At 42.8% G+C, this 18,102-nt stretch overlaps 1 protein-coding gene across 1 annotated transcript in view; it reads left to right on the plus strand.

The window, feature by feature from the left end:
- Positions 1 to 18,102, plus strand: part of MBTPS2 (membrane bound transcription factor peptidase, site 2) — a 95,686-nt gene that overhangs the window by 1,872 nt on the left and 75,712 nt on the right. Inside the window, exons 2-3 of the mRNA XM_089656057.1 lie at positions 1,227 to 1,375; positions 7,475 to 7,613. Of these exons, the coding sequence (XP_089512183.1) occupies positions 1,227 to 1,375; positions 7,475 to 7,613 (288 nt within the window). The remainder of the gene's footprint in view (positions 1 to 1,226; positions 1,376 to 7,474; positions 7,614 to 18,102) is intronic.

The raw sequence follows: 18,102 nt of genomic DNA on the forward strand, positions 1-18,102 counted from the left end.
TTTTATTGAATTCAGAGCATTCAAGATGAATGCCTGGTATAGTTTTTATCATATAGTTACATTGGCACAAGTGGCTTTCACAGAACACCTTGCTTTTTTCTCAGTGATGCAAAGCGGTGTCTGATTGGACGAGGTGGAGATCACGATGTCACTGCTCCCACTTCTTCACCTCATCCAAGCAAGGAATACCTTGTACTAATTGAAAAACTTCAAAGAGTAAATAAAATATAAAATGGTGCCTGTGCCAAGTTAGCGACCCCCTGTACTTACTACACAGCAGGGCAGACACTTCTGCAGTGACAGCTACAGTGATCCCTCCAGTATGGCAAATGCATGCTAAACTATAAAATCCATACCTGGAATTCAGCTTTAAAGTATATGTAAACCATCACTTTGTAAAACGACCCATTGAGTTTAAAATAGAAACGAAAGGTAAAACATTTGTGTGTTTATATAAAAAACATTTTACCTTTTTTTTCCCCTTTCTATAAGTGATCATGTAGCCTTGGTTCTCAGCTGCATAAGGAGCTCAGAGAGCTGGGGCTGGAGAAACATCAGCACACTGAACTTCCCAGTGAATGGCTGTGGCTGGGGGGAAAGGAAGGGGGGGCCGTGTCAGCATAAGTCTGATCATTGGAGGAGAGCAACTAGATAACTGACCACTCTGTGATCTCATGCCTAGTGTGGTCAGTTATTATTAGGAAAGCAGAGGGAGTGGCCGGAACACCAGGGATTTCACACAAAGGAAAATATACAAAGAGAACGGGATACTTTTTCATACAAGTACATGGTACAACAGGCACATATCAGAAATATGAAATGTTGGGTTTACATGTTCTTTCATGTGTGTTTTTTTTTTTTTTTTTTTTTTACTTGTGCCTAGCGTTCAGCTTTAATGTCTGCCAGATTTTTTAATTGAGTGGGGAAGGTTGGAACCTCTGCCAGGTTTTTATTTCTTTCTGTGACTCCATTGGGGAGCTTTCTTCTGGTTGTGTGTCTCAGTGACACCTTTGTGACATTGGAAAAGAAATGATGGGAACAGGGGTGTGGGCATCAGAGCTGCATTGTTGTAGTTCTTTGGAGTGCTAATCAAAATGAACAGCATTGCAACACGCTAATACAAAAGTGTGACTCGGCTTTGAGGTATACTGACAGATGACAGAAAACACAGAATTGCTCGCAGCTTTATGACTAATGAAAACTTTTCTTCTGTTATTTGTCTTTAGTCTTCCAAATCATACAAGAGCTCCTATGAAGAATGGCTTTCATCTAGAGGATTGAGCATCTCACCGTTCCATATTCGCTGGCAAACCACCATTTTCAATCGTTTGTTTTATAAGTGGGGGAGATGGAAGCCACATTTCCTGTACTTGTGGTAAGTGTCGGCATTTGTTGTTATACAAGAGGGCTTATTCTAGACATTCTAGAGAAGTGTAAACACTGCACACTGCTAGATTCCAAGTTACCAATTCCTGTCTTCTGCTTAGGTATATACTTTGCAAGAATTTTAGCTAATCCTATTGCTTGTCTATAGCATTGAGGAAAGAAGTGTGTCTGTATATATATATATATATATATACAGTGAAGGAAATAAGTATTTGATCCCCTGCTGATTTTGAATATTTGTCCACTCACAAAGAAATGATCAGTCTAAAAATCGAATGGTAGGTGTATTGTAACACTGAGAGACAGAATAACAACAAAAAATTCAAAAGAAATGCATGTCTAACAAATGATGCACTGATTTGCATATTCATGAGGGAAATAAGTATTTAATCCCCTATCATTCAGCAGGATTTCTGGCTACTAGCTGTCTTTCATTCAGGTAACAAGCTGAGATTAGAAGCAGTCTCTTAAATGGAGTGCTGCTAATTTCATTTTTTTACCTGTATAAAAGACACCTGTCCACAGGAGTAATCAAACAATCATATTCCAAACTCCCCACCATGGCAAAGACCAAAGAGCTGTCCAAGGATGTCAGGGACAAGATTGTAGACCTACACAAGGCTGGACTGGGCTACAAAACTATCGCCAAGCAGCTTGGTGAGAAGGTGACAACAGCTGGTGCAATCATTCACAAATGGAAGAAACACAAAACAACTGTCAGTCTTCTTAGGTCTGGTGCACCATGCAAGATCTCACCTTGTGGAGTGTCAATGATCATGAGAACAGTGAGGAATCATCCCAGAACTACACGTGAGGATCTTGTCAATGATTTCCAGGCAGCTGGGACCACAGTCACCAAGAAAACAACTGGTAACACACTACGCCGACAAGGACTCAAAGGGAGGATGGACGGGGCAATGTACCGTCAAATCTTGGGTGAGAACCTTCTTCCCTCAGCCAGGGCATTGGAAATGGGTCGTGGATGTGTGTTCCAGCATGAAAATGACCCAAAACACACGGCCAAGGCAACAAAGGAGTGGCTCAAGAAGAAGCACAATAAGGTCCAGGAGTGGCCTAGGCAGTCTCCAGACCTTAATCCGATTGAAAATCTGTAGAGGGAGCTGAAAGTTCGAGTTGCCAAACGTCAGCCACCAAACCTTAATGACTTGGAGAGGATCTGCCAAGAGGAGTGGGCCAAAATCCCTCCTGAGATGTGTGCAAACCTGGTGGCCAAATACAGGAAACGTCTGACCTCTGTGATTGCCAACAAGGGATTTGCCACCAAGTACTAAGTCATGTTTTGTGAAGGGGATCAAATACTTATTTTCCTCATGAACATGCAAATCAGTGCATAATGTGTTGGACATGCGTCTCTTTTCAATTTTTTGTCTCTCAGTGTTACAATACACCTACCATTCGATTTTTAAACTGATCATTTCTTTGTGAGTGGGCAAACATTCAAAATCAGTGTTTTTTAATATATATATCGCACAGGACACCAAGGATGGGTCCTAGATGGGTGTTCTATTTCTCCACTATTTAGGTTGTTGTCCCTTTAAGAGGACTTGAATGCAGTGTGTGAGTATTCAGGGGTTCTTACGCATGTGGGGTTCCAGAGTAGTCTGCCTGGAAAGAGAGGACTGATTTACAGTGCTCTAGGGATTGGCAAATCCTCGACTGTGACCCGGAATACAGAGTCTTGGAGAGACATTGGTGGGAAAGAAAGCCTCCAAACCTGATTACAGGCACTTTGGCCCTGAAAGGGTTGACCCATCTGCAGCAGAGTCCAGAGAAGGAATAGGCATCAGCCAGCAGGTGTCTATGCGGTAGAGTGGTTCTCAGGTATGAGCAAATGTGAACGGTCTGGCAACTGAGACAATGCTGAACTCCTCCTAATTCCTGGTGTGGGATTGGTATACTGGTGGAGAGCCAACATTTATACTCATTATACCAGAATTATGGACGGTTTTCATTGGTTTTGCTGAAGGAATCTATTTTTGTTTGATTGTTGAGTACACAGTAAAAACTGCTTACGTTTACAAACGACTGGCTGGTGATTCCAATTTCCTATATTACAATATATACAGTAAGTATGTGTGTTTGTGTGTGTATATATATATATATATATATATATATATATATATATATGTGTGTGTGTGTAATCTCTTTTACTCTATATCTAACATAGGAGCTTTCAGTTGTGGTCAGAGTGCCACAATATTTCAGAGAGACTTTATTATTAAAGTGTAACTAATTGTAAAATAGTTTTCTCCATATTGGATAGGAGCAAGGGAGGGTTATAACCCCTGTCTGTTTCTTTGCCATATGTGTCCCATAGGGAAGATTTTCCTTCACATTGAGGAGAAAATCCTTCCAAAGTGAGGGAATCCCAGGAGGTGTCACCAGGGTCACCAGAACTAGTGTCCCTATTGGAAGATTTCCCTTCTGTTCCTGTTTTGGTGTTAGCCCAAAATTTTATGGTTTTCTTTTATTTTCACTTTCAATGATAACATTAAACAATGTAGAGAGGATGAATCTCCTTAATGGGGTACCTACAGCAATAAAAACTGACAGGTGATCTAATCCCTCTCCACTCTATCCAAAACTAGAAAAAAAGTTTTGCCTTTAGTTACACTTTAAAACCATGACTAGATTTTTCATATTTATTAGGTCACTGTTTCTATAACCTGACTGTAATGAAACCACTGAATGAGCACAACAGCCATATATAAAATATTTCCAGAAACAGAAGTCAGCCTGCCTATTTCAGTACGTTTTCTTTTTTGTAAAAATGTGATAATAATAACAACAATTGTGTTGTCTGTCTGCAAGACTAACTCTAGCCCAAACGTACCTTTTTAGAGTGCGGAAAAGTTATATTGGGTAGTGTTTCTATCCTTTTCTGTCCCTGGGACACGCATATTGAGGAGTAGAGGGTGCAGCTGTTACTGGGACAGAGAGGCAGAGATAACAACAAAAGTGTTGTCAAAAGTCCTGACTTGTAACTACTGTACTAAAAATGATTTTTTTTTTGTCCTCATAGAAAGTAAGGAGGCATCTCCCCAGTAGGGACACAGCCATAACAAGTGCTCTATGCAAAACAAAAAAAGTTGGTTTTTAATCTTAAAATGAATTTGTGTGTCTATGAGGACCCTCTAGGTCCCAGGAGTTCAATACAAAGAGGACATTCATTTTTGCCTCTCAGACTTAAGCCCTGCCAACCCTGCTCGTTTACACTGATGAATCCAAAATGTTTCCACAAAATATACAGTGTTTTGCTAGAAGAAAGATCCTGTGTATTCGCTATAGGCAGGTAACGTTTGTGCAGTGTTTATGTGTGTACAGCATTCAGGGGGCTGGGACCCTATTAACCGCCACTGCTGGGATCGATATAAAAGCAATGCTCAGCCGCACCTACACTGCTAATTACACATGCTGGTTTGAAAGAGTCATTGATGGGCCAGGGACGGATGAATGATTCATTCAGCCTGAAAGTGTGTAATCAGCTGACACAAGCTCACTGTTCTCAAATAATCCTTGGGTCCCTCTCATACATATTTTTAACCCCCTCCATCTCAAGATTACACCAGAAATACTTGTTTTCGACACCTTCCATTTACCCTGTCCTACACTTTTATCACAATTGTCCTCCAGTCCTGTATCCCCAAAAATTACTACCATTTACCACTGCTATCCATTGACCAACCATCGGTAGGTCTGTAGTGCTCTATTTTTGTGTGATGCTCACCTTGACAGCATTGAGTAAATGGATCAGGGGAGATTTCTAGTATTTGCTTCCTGAGAGTAATGTAGTAAGAATGTCTCTGGGCACGATTCCAAGGATATATCCAAGAGTTTAAAGAACAGCCATCAAATTTCTTCCCCAGAAGGAATATAGGCAGGGGGCATGACCAAAAAAACAGAGTACCTGTATCTCGTTGGCATCGCCAACACAATGGTGAGAGAAAGAGTAGGAGTCCTATACCAGTCAACAGTTTAATATTCTAATAAACAAAAAGAAGAAAGTGAGCGCTCTATATCGAAGCAGCTGGGACACCAAAAGGTACCAAATACAACCTCTCTAAAACCAGAATATAAATAAAGGTGCAGCGCTTATATGATCAACATTATATATCATGCAGTCAGATAATACCATGAAGATTTATAAAATAGGATCATGTGTAAGGTACATAAAGCAAAAGTCCATATAAAGGTCAAGAGTGAAATATGGTAATGAGGATTTCTTCCCAAAAGACTTCTGGTGATAAATGAATAAATTGCGCACTCACCAGATGCACAAAGTTATTGCGCATTTGAGAAAACAATATCTCAGTAGGTCAGCTAAAGCGTCTTAATGGGGGCCTCTCCCATCTGATGTGGATTCCTCCCTGGATACCTCGTGGATAATAGCAGCTTCCTTCTCCTCTGCAAAGAACTCGGCGGATGGTTGGACTCATAAAGAGACCAAAAAAGGAGGAGGCCACAAAGCGTGATACTGCTTCAAAATTTTATTATCCAGTCACAGGTATAATTGTAGATAAGTAGAAAGACACTGACCATATGTAGGCAAGATGGCTGCCGGACCACCACAGGGTCTCAGCAGCGTGACGTCAAGCGTTGTAGCTCCTCCCTGCAACGGTTTATATCCTAACTCCTGATATTTGCTGCAGAGGGAGGACCAATGGGCAAAGAACAGGACTCAGTCCCTCTGGTTTGTTTGGGTCCTATCCAGGTCCCATTCCCACTTCTGTAGAAAGGAGGGGACGTAATCCTCATAGGGGTTTGTTTATCAAAGATTAAGAGATCAAAAGCATATGTCAAAGTTGTGAGATATGCAAACCGTGTTGCTTAAATGGTGACACCAGCCTCTGGGATATCTTACCCAATTGGATGGTAGTTAGAAAATGTAGTATTTGCATGGCTCGCCAGTAGTTTAGTGGTTGAGAGAGCATATCTTAATTGTCAGGGATGGAACGTCAATGAAACTTGTGTAAAAAGTACTTAATCCTGAACTGATTAGTTAGAAGAAAGGCTTTGAGTCTTGCACCCATCAAACCCTGAATGAAATCCTGGGCCCAAATTATTGGAGACATACGAGTAGTTATCAGGTAAGAATCCCCCAAACAACCTCCCTTGGCCAAGACTGACATGGTAGTACCTATCAAAGGGTGCAATTTTATCTCCTGAGGGAGGACCATGGTCTGCCATGAGAGGGTCTGCAGCGGAAGTGGTGAAACATCTTGCTATAAACTCACCTAGCCTTTGTAAGTACCATGTTTAATCCAGTCCAATTTATGAGTCATATGGAAAGCGTAGTAGTATTAAAGGGATCCAATAAACCAATATCCCGCCCTTTTTTTTTTTCATGAGGCTAAGAGCCGGTAATTAATCTGCTCAGTTTTATGACCCCAGACAAAGTTCAGGAATTCCACCTTCAATGCATGAAGGAAAGAGCACAGTACAGTTAATGGGAGTGTCTCTAGGAGTTAGTTTTGGGAACATTGTCATTTTTAAGATGGTATTCCTCTCAAACTATGTATATGCCTGTTGATGCTGAAGGGATTGTACTTGCCATAGAAAAGGAAAAAAAAATATTTTGATAAACTGTTTATGTAATGCCTTATGCACATTTGCCCATATAGCGTAAAAACTGGGTGTATTTCAGCACCCTGAAGGCACAAGTGGTACATGTAGTCCACTACTATCTGTTAAAATCAATGACATGCTAAAATATGCTTTGGCCGAATGCAGACAGGGCATAAGGCCCTGAGTGTAGGTACAGCTTGGGTGTGCTTATAACCGCTTACAGCCAAAGTGTATTGTCATTGCGTTTGATAGGCTGATAACAGGGACTGTATGCACCACCTTTGCCTCCCGGGTGCAGAAATATGTCCAATTTTTACTTTACACGAGCAAATGCACCTGTGTGCACAAGGCCCAAAAATGTGTAACTTGTTTTATTAGGTTATATTTGTGAAAAAAAGAAAGTGGGGAATGATGGAATCATTTTCAAATCACATCTAGAGTATCACATGCATACAGTATTAAGCATGGTACCACCCACCTTACATGCTTTCTAATTTTTCAGGTTCAGCTTAGGAATGGTGTTTGGGATTATTGCCATGTTTGGATCTATAATTCTCTTGGGGAAAACCCTGACACAAACTCTACGTCAAATGATGGCTGAGAGTCCTGGGAACCAGAATGATCGGATGCTGCAAGTTGTGGTTAGTATTTTTCTTTGTTGGGCTTATTATATATGAAGCCCTTACTATTAATTGTGTTTCTATAGTATTACCTACAACCCATGCGCATCCTCCTGCTGGAATCCATGGCAGTTTGAGTCCCCAGTCTATGCATAGAAATCTCTGAGAGCGTCCCTGCTGTGCTGGTTATTGTAATGGTTTGTGAAGACTTGCAAATCACAGTAGCCACTTAATCGCTTTTCTGTTAGCTGCAGCTGTTACTAAACTACTTATATTTATGAGATGATGTGCTTGTCAAAGGATCTTTGGTTTTTGTGTGGTTAGTCTTGTGATCCAGGCACTCCTGCCAGGCAGCAGTCCTTGTCTGGACTCCCTGGGTCCCTGGATCGATTTTCAGAGGACGTTTGATAGTTGATAAGAAGGCTATATGTCACCTCGTCACTGCCTGCTTTAGTGGTAGAAATGCTGAACCACTGCTCTACAGTATGTGCACAGGTGATGCCAAGTTTAGTTTTTACCACGACTGAAGTATGTGTACAGCCCTGAGTAGCTGCATGCCCTTCTTTAAGTGGGCGGTCAGAGGGCGGTAAAACCACAGCTCTACCGACTACTTGTACCTGGCTGCCCTTGTGAGCGAGCTCTAAAAAAAAACAAACCCTTCATTACAGGCTACACTGCAATTGAGAACCTAGCCTGTTCTAAGAACTGCCCCCAACTAGTCTTTAGACCAGCATTTCTCAACCTTTTTAACCTAGAGGAACCCCTAAAATAATTTTCAGGTCTCTGGGAACCCTTACTTAAACCAAATATCGGTGGTCAATGGCAAAAATGCCCCATGTCTTGGTGATCAGTAGGAAGAATGCAACCGTTATAGTGATGGTCAGAATACGACTCTTATCAACAGCTTATAAGATAACTGGTGTCATGCCACCGGCTGTGCCAAGTTGTTCAGGTCCTAGGGCCATGCAGGCACCATTAAATGAGAGCTCAATGAACCACATCTCAGGGAACCCCCAGCAACCTCTAGAGGAACCCTGGTTGAGAATAGCTGCTTTAGACAATAAACGTTGCAGTACATTGATTAAATTACCAGTCTGCTCTTTCTTTTTCAGAATGCTTCTGTTGTTAGATTAACAGCACTCTGCAGTGCAGGGGACCCTGATAGACATTCCAGTCTGAGTGATCTTTTTTCAAGGAAAAAATAATACTCCTGCCGAGAGTATAGAAATAGACAAAAATATGTCTAAAATCATTTTTGGATAGAAGGTTCTTCTTAATTGTCTTTTTTGTGTCCCTTTGGGGAAATTTGTAGTCACTTCCTGTCCCAGAGACATAACAGAAAGTGTTGAAACCACTCTATAGTGAGGTGAACTCTACTTTTGGGCTGTTGTCACTGGAATAAGTGTCACTTTTGGAAAATTTCTCTGCACCCAGTAGCATCAGTAGGGTTGTTGTCACCTGGGGTGGTAAAACATTGTATCACCCCCCCCCCCTTCCCCCCTTCATGGGACACACACCATGTTTTACCACACTGCTGCAGATCTCCCTCACTAGCCTGCCACAGGGCTCTGTCCTGCTGCAGTGTGACAACAGGAGCAGGACAGAGCACTAGACACTGGGCAGGTTAGCGCATGGGGCTCTCTCCTGTCATGCCTGCCACAGTGCACTTGCTGGTGTCACCAACACCCAGGGCTTCTTTCCTCAGAGAATAGATGCAGGAACTCAACCACTCCTCCACTGCAACTCCCCACAGAGTGTGATACAACAGGGTGCAGTTTTCAGGAGTGCACTATGTACAGGTTGCAGGACTCAGGAGTGCACTATGTACAGGTTGCAGGACTCAGGAGTGCACTATGTACAGGTTGCAGGACTCAGGAGTGCACTATGTACAGGTTGCAGGACTCGGGGGTGCGCTATGTACAGGTTGCAGGACTCAGGAGTGCGCTATGTACAGATTGCAGGACTCGGGGGTGTGCTATGTACAGGTTGCAGGACTCAGGAGTGCACTATGTACAGATTGCAGGACTCAGGGGTGCACTATATACAGATTGCAGGACTCAGGGGTGCACTATGTACAGGTTGCAGGACCCAGGGGTGCACTATGTACAGGTTGCAGGACTCAGGGGTGCACTATGTACAGATTGCAGGACTCAGGGGTGCACTATGTACAGATTGCAGGACTCAGGGGTGCACTATGTACAGATTGCAGGACTCAGGAGTGCACTATGTACAGGTTGCAGGACTCAGGGGTGCACTATGTACAGGTTGCAGGACTCAGGGGTGCACTATGTACAGGTTGCAGGACTCAGGGGTGCACTATGTACAGATTGCAGGACTCGGTGTGCTATGTACAGGTTGCAGGACTCAGGAGTGCACTATGTACAGGGGCAGGACTCAGGTGTGGGCTATATACAGGTTACAAGACTCAGGTGTGGGCTATATACAGGTTACAGGACTCAGGAGTCTGCTATGTACAGGGGCAGGACTCAGGAGTATGCTATGTACAGGAGCATGACTCAGGAGTGCGCTATGTACAGGGGCAGGGCTCAGGAGTGCGCTATGTACAGGGGCAGGGCTCAGGAGTGCGCTATGTACAGGGGCAGGGCTCAGGAGTGCGCTATGTACAGGGGCAGGGCTCAGGAGTGCGCTATGTACAGGGGCATGACTCAGGAGTGCGCTATGTACAGGGGCATGACTCAGGAGTGCGCTATGTACAGGGGCATGACTCAGGAGTGCGCTATGTACAGGGGCAGGACTCAGGAGTGCGCTATGTACAGGGGCAGGACTCAGGAGTGCGCTATGTACAGGGGCATGACTCAGGAGTGCGCTATGTACAGGGGCAGGGCTCAGGAGTGCGCTATGTACAGGGGCATGACTCAGGAGTGCGCTATGTATAGGGGCAGGGCTCAGGAGTGCGCTATGTACAGGGGCAGGGCTCAGGAGTGCGCTATGTACAGGGGCAGGGCTCAGGAGTGCGCTATGTACAGGGGCAGGGCTCAGGAGTGCGCTATGTACAGGGGCAGGGCTCAGGAGTGCGCTATGTACAGGGGCAGGGCTCAGGAGTGCGCTATGTACAGGGGCAGGGCTCAGGAGTGCGCTATGTACAGGGGCAGGGCTCAGGAGTGCGCTATGTACAGGGGCAGGGCTCAGGAGTGCGCTATGTACAGGGGCAGGGCTCAGGAGTGCGCTATGTACAGGGGCAGGGCTCAGGAGTGCTCTATGTACAGGGGCAGGGCTCAGGAGTGCGCTATGTACAGGGGCAGGGCTCAGGAGTGCGCTATGTACAGGGGCAGGGCTCAGGAGTGCGCTATGTACAGGGGCAGGGCTCAGGAGTGCGCTATGTACAGGGTGCAAGGCTGAACAGTTCACTATCTACAGGGTGCAAGGTTCAGAATTGCGCTATGTACAGGGGGAAAGGTTCAGAATTGCGCTATGTACAGGGGGAAAGGTTCAGACGTGCTCTATGTACAGGGAATAGGGTTCAGAAGTGCTCTATGTACAGGGTGCAAGGCTGAACAGTTCACTATCTACAGGGTGAAAAGTTAGGTACTGCATGCTTTGAAGGCCACAAGAGAGGAGAGAGGATTGCTGTCGAAGAGCAGCTACAACTTGTGTTGCAGACTGCGCGCACAGGCTTCAGAAGGAACTGTCGCCGGTAGAGTAAAGCGGCTGTGCACATCCCTCCGCCCCTCAGCTCTCATAGGGATACTGCAAGGCAAGGAGGGCTGTGCTCAGCTCCTGGAAAGAAACACTGTCACTTGTACACACAGAAGCTTGACTTCTTTTTGTGAAAGTGATAGCAGTGAGCGGCGGGTAAAGGGCTATTGCCGGAGGTAGTGGAACTCAGTTCCGGAACATTCTGGCCGAGAAAAAGCCCTGGTGTCACCCCTCTGGCGGGCTGCACCCCCATAGCGATACCACTGCCGTCATCTCTTGTTCCAATGATAATTGTAAAATGTTGGTTTTCCTGTTATGTTGACAATGGTCCTCAAGACAAACTGAGAGGGTGAATTTCTTGGGCATTGACTAAGAGAACAATAAAATATTGTGTGTTTATGTGTGTGTGTGTGTGTATATGTGTGTGTGTATATATATATCACAGTTAGGTCCATATATATTTGGACACAGGCACAATTGGATTTTTTCAGGTATTTACCAAAACGTGTTCAAGCGATAGTTATTTTAATGGATATGGGCTGAAAGTGCACACTCTCAGGTTTAGTTTGAGGGTATGTACATCCAAATTGGAGGAAGGGTTTAGGAATTACAGCTCTTAAGAGTAGCCATCCCCCCTTTTTCAAGGGACCAAAAGTAAATGGACAATTGAATATAATCATAAATAAAATGTTTAAAGGAGCTGTCCATGCAAGTGAAACAGGCCATTGTAAGGCTTCAAAAATGAAACAAATCTATCAGAGAGATAGCAGCAACATTAGGAGTGGCCAAATCAACAGTATGGTGCATTCTGAAGAAAAAAGAAAGCACTGTTGAGCTCAGCAACATAAAAAGGCATGGACGTCCACGGAAGACCACAGTGGTGGATGATCGCAGGATCCTCTCTATGGTAAAGAAAAAACCATTCACAACAAGTCTCCAATCAAGAGAAGACTTCACGAGAGCAAATACAGAGGGTTCACCACAAGGTGCAAACCATTCATAAGCCTGAAGAATAGAAAAGCCAGATTAGACATTGCCAAAAAACATCTTTTCTTTCCTTCAACCACTGGTGGAAGGAAATAATATTACTCAGTTCCCCATTCAATACAGCCCACGTTGATGGGGGAATCCTTTCTGCTGCACTAATGTATCCTGACAGCAGGAGAACACAATGAATTGTACAAAAAAACCAAAAGGCTGGTTGTACTGAAATCGATCAATATAATTTTGAGATGGATGGATTTCTCCATCAACACTGTCAGAATCAAGCATCTTTCTTTCCTTCCACCGCAGGTGGAAGGAAAGAAAATTGCATAGTCTACGGCCTGCCTTATGTTGACAGCTTGGAGTCTTCATTAAAAAAAAAAAAGACCAATGGCAGCTCTCATAGTCCCCGATACTTTCCCTCACCCCTGGTTCAGATAAATGGTTCAGTAGTTCCAGAGACACAATAGGCTTCCCTGCAGGCAATAGATCTTTGTGAGGATCAATGCTGATAATATGAATGATTAATGATTTAGCCATCTAAGAGACGGACTCACAATAAGGCATTTGCTTGTGTTCATTCAAGTGCTAAATAATGAACCCAGGACATGGTCATAGACACATTTTAATAGCAAAATACTGATGAATGGAACAGAGAAGAGACGAAGCATGGTGTAGATGCAAATATGAAAAGGAGCTATGAAGCAATACATAAACCAATTCATGAAATGGGGCACAAATAAGTTCTGGGTAGCCAATTAACTTTCATTTGTTGATTACTACAACAAACTGAACTGTGATTACTAGTTAAGCAATATAAACATGTATCGAAATTTTGCTAATTCAGCAGCAACGGGACAAATCAGTCTGTGTGTACTGCTGTCTGTTCAACAGAAGGCGGTCTAACAACTGTGGGTCATTGCCCTATGACTGTAATTACTGCTCTTTCCACTGCTGTGTTGAACATTTCTGATTACTGTTAAAGTGAAACTTCAGTACAAAACTTTTTTGTGACTTTTGTTGTGCAAAAGTAAGTTACAGTTAGGTCCATATATATTTGGACACAGGCACAATTTTAGTATTTTTCAGGTATTTACCAAAACATATTCAAGCGATAAATATATAATGGATATGGGCTGAAAGTGCACACTCTCTGGTTTAATTTGAGGGTATGCACATCCAAATTGGAGGAATGGTTTAGGAATTACAGCTCTTAAGAGTAGCCATCCCCCCTTTTTCAAGGGACCAAAAGTAATTGGACAATTGAATCAAAAGCTGTTTCATTGCCAGGTGTGAGCTACTCCTTTGTTATTTCTTCATCAATTAAGCAGGTAAAAGGTCTGGAGTTGATTCTAAGTGTGGTATTTGCATTTGAAATCTGTTGCTGTGAATCTACATCATGCGTTCAAAGGAGCTGTCCATGCAAGTGAAACTTTCCATTGTAAGGCTTCAAAAATGAAACAAATCCATCAGAGAGATAGCAGCAATATTAGGAGTGGCCAAATCAACAGTTTGATACATTCTTAGAAATGAACACACTGGTGAGCTCAGCAACATAAAAAGGCATGGATGTCTATGGAAGACAACAGTGGTGGATGATCGTAGGATCCTTTCTATAGTAAAGAAAAACCCATTCACAACATTCAGACAAGTGAAGGACACTCTCCAGGAGGTAGGTTTATCATTGTCAAAGTCTACAATCAAGAGAAGACTTCACGAGAGCAAATACAGAGAGTTCACCACAAGGTGCAAACCATTCATAAGCCTGAAGAATAGAAATGCCAGATTGGACTTTGCCAAAAAAACATCTAAAAAAGCCAGACCAGTTCTGGAAAAGCATTCTTTGGATGGATGAAACTAAGATTAATCTGTACCAGAATGACAAGAAGAAAAAAGTGTGGAGAAGACTTGGAACAGCTCATGATCCAAAGTACACAACATCATCTGTAAAACATGGTGGATGCAGTGTGATGGCATGGGCATGCATGGCTTCCAGTGGCACTGGGTCATTGGTGTTTATTGATGATGTGACGGAAGACAGAAGCAGCCGGATGAATTCTGCAGTATTTAGAGATATACTATCAGCCCAGATTCAGGCAAATGCAGCAACGTTGATTGGACGGCGCTTCACAGTACAGATGGAGAATGATGCAAAACACACTGCAAAAGCAACCCAGGAGCTTTTGAAGGAAAAGAAGTGGAATATTCTGCAATGGCCGAGTTAATAACCTGATCTCAACCCAATAGAGCATGCATTTCACTTTCTGAAGGCAAAACTAAAAGCAGAAAGACCCACAAAGAACAACTGAAGACAGCTGCAGTTAGAGCCTGGCAAAATATCAGAAAGGAGGAATCGCAGTCTTTGGTAATGTCCAATGGGTTCCAGACTTCAGGCAGTCATTGCCACTAAAGGGTTCTCAACAAAATAATAAATACGAACATTTTATTTATGATTATATTCATTTGTCCAATTTCATTTGAGCCCCTGAAAATGGAGGGACTTTGCATAAAAATGGTTGCAGTTCCTAAAATTTGGATATTTATGTTCAACCCCTCCAATTAAAGCTAAAAGTCTGCACTTCAAATTCATTTGGATTGTTTCGTTTTAATTTATTTTGGCGGCATACAGAGCCAAAAATATGAAAATTGTGCCTGTGTCCAAATATATATGGACCTAACTGTACATCTATTGGTAGTTCTTATAGGTCTGTATGGTTACTGTGTAGGGTACAAATCTTAGTTTAATTCATGCTGGATACTACTGTCAAGTCCAAACATCTGGCACTGCAACTAAGGCAGGCCATAGACAGTGCAAATATGTTTGCAGTTTTCAGGAAAGAAATTTGTTCAATTCCCCCATCAACACAGATAGTGTTGACAGGGGAATCACCCCCCCCCCCCTTCCCCACTGAGCTGTTCTGTTTTCCCAGCAGGGGGAGATGTTCCTACCCACATAGAATTCAGCCTGCCTACACATGGTTCAAACCTCAGGCGGTTCCTGCTGAACCGTCCGAGGTTCGAAACGTCTGTGGCCGGCATAAAGCGGAGCTCCACCCAAAAGGGATAGTTCTGCTTTAAGGATTGCTCCCCCATTCCCCATTAAGGATTGGCAGCTTTGGGGGGCGGGGAAAGTGGGTACCCGAATTTGACAGGTACCTGCTCCCACTTTCGGTTCGATCGCCTAGGTGATCGGAAGCGAAAGGTGTCCTCCCTCCCTGTAGCCTTTTGGGACACATGACAGGTCCCAGAAGACTACAGGACCATTCACGAAGTGCAGCGCTATTCGCACATGTGCAGTAGGTACCTATCTGTGAAGCCGCAAGCTATCACAGCTGGGTGCCCACACTGAAGATGCCGGCCTCCTGGAATACAGGACAGCCGGTGAAACGAGCTGCGGGGGACACACCACAGGACCGAGGGACAGGTAAGTGGCTGTTTTTTAAAAGTCAGCAGCTACAGTTTTTGTAGCTGCTGACTTTTATTTTTTGATAGGTTGAGTGGAACTCCGCTTTTAAGGACTGCTTCTCTCGTAAAATGAAGGGATCCTGTTGTTTACCCTCCCCTCCTCTCTCCTTGTACATTTAAAAAATGCCATGTATTCCGCCTACAGAATACAAAGCATTCTGTTAATGGACAAAGAGAAAGAAGGTGCAGTTAAACTTAGGAATGCTCCTTCTCCATTCACAGAACACCTTTTATTATGTGGACAGAATACAAGGTGCTTTATGATTGGACAAGTGGCTAGGAAAGGGAGAGGAAACAACAGGATCCCTTTTGATGGCCATAGCCGCAGTGCCGGATGTTCAGTGTTGATAGTATCTGAATGAGGATTTGTACATTATGCAGCAGCCGTTTAGGCCTAGGATAACCATTATCCCAACTGCAAACTGAAATAAAAGGGTCATTTTTAATAACAATAAATTCCAGAATGTCTTGCATAGCAAAGTAGAATTTTCTACAAAGTGACTTTCTCTTATTTTCTCACTTATAGCCAGATAAAGAGACCATTAAAAATATGTTATGTTCTGTTTGTCAGGGTGACAACACTGCTCCTATATAGATGCAGTATGGTGAGAAAGTGTAGTCACCCTAGGACGGAGTGCATCTCTGTGACAGCAGGTGTAAACAAAGCGAATGTAGCCACTAAATCTAACTGCAATATATTCTTTTTTTAATAGGTTTAGATACACTTTAAGGCTCACCTACTGCCAGAAAATGTTTTTTTTTATATTGTTGAATAAATTGTGAAGGGTTCGTTTCATTTAGTTTTGGAGTGCCGAAAGTCAGTATTTTATTGCTATGCGTACCCATATTGGGTGGTATACTGTCAGGTCAGCAAGTTATGGTAAATATCTCCACACATTTACATACACCACACAATCTATGTTTTACAAATACAAGTTTAAAACACTACAAATGATTTCCAGAGCATTATGGGTTTTCAAAAAAATTGAGTGTAATGATAGCTTTCTCCTTTTTGGACACTGTCTCTGCTTGACTCTCCCATTAGGATCCATCTGAAACAATTAGATTAGAGTAACTCCTCTACTTGTGTGTGTGTGTGTATAAACTTCAGCTTTTGTTATTGAGCTCTGTAAACGAGGGACTTTTTACAACAGGAGGTAAGTAGAAAGTGGAAAGCGTTTGAAAAGGAGTTCGGAGCTCCCTCTGCTGGCTCAAAATAAAATACCAACTGTAATATTTTATATTTGTCCTGACCAAATTAAGAGCTGATTCACACGTGTGGTGTAGATTGAAGCTCAGGTTTCATAGCTAATTGATACAGTAGTTGCTCACAGGTTCACATCAAGTTTACGTCAGGTTCAGGACAAGATTAACTCAGGATCTTATCCTGTGCACACACATGCGGTTTAGGAACGGTTCCCATAGAAGTCAATAGCCTGTAATCCGCACCTGAACCAGACTGCACTGCTTAGAAATTTTACATGACTCTTTTTAACCAGTTGCCACCTGGCCTACAGCCAGATGGCGGCCGGGCAAACGGCTAGTCCCACCGGGTGGACACCATATGGCGTCTTCTCCGGAACGCACAGTTCTGATGACAGATATGTGTACCGGACTCGTTTCCAGTACCATGTGACCAGCTGTGACCAATCACAGCAGGTCACATGACAGTTGTATACAATGGATGGCTTCCTATCATGCCATCCATTGTATACAAGTGTGTCTAGCTGTGAACGGTCACTGCGATCAAATGCACTGCCCAGCTGTGTCATGTGATTAGCCGTGGCCAAATCACAGCTAATCACAAAAAAAAAACCCTGAATGAATCGATGTCATTCAGGTAAATGCTTGCTTATAGCAAAGTAATTCTTTGCAATAAGCAAATTGTGTAAAAAAAAAAAAAAAAAAAAAAAAAAAAAAAAACTGATCACTTCCCCAAAGTAGTTCAATGTTACTATGGTAACATTATACTACTTTGGTCATAGTGCAATATAAAAAAAAAATCTTAAAAAAAGAAAAAAATTAATAAAAAATTAAAAATAATAAAAAAAAATTATATATTTTGTGTCCCTGATTTTGTGTCCCTGATCACCGCCATGCCAGTTATATGATGACGCTGTACTGCACTGGTGACAGTATGTAAAAAAAAAAATAGTGAAAATCATTTTTTTCAATTTCTTCATTTTCAGAAAAATTACAAAAAAATTACAACTTCAGAAAACTCGCCATGCCTGTTATGAAATACGTCGGACTGTCTACTTTGCAAAAAGGGGTCATTTTGGTATTAAGAATCCCCACACACTTAATGCACATAGTCTTCTATGTTGCATTTCAATCCAGCAAAGAGTGTTATAAGGAAAGATAGCCATTCATTAGGCCGCCACATAGATCTTTTACATCTTTC

Source organism: Staurois parvus, unplaced genomic scaffold, assembly GCF_062004578.1.
Source record: "Staurois parvus isolate SC_StPar_1 unplaced genomic scaffold, SC_StPar_1.0 ptg000884l, whole genome shotgun sequence".
Taxonomy (NCBI): domain Eukaryota; kingdom Metazoa; phylum Chordata; class Amphibia; order Anura; family Ranidae; genus Staurois; species Staurois parvus.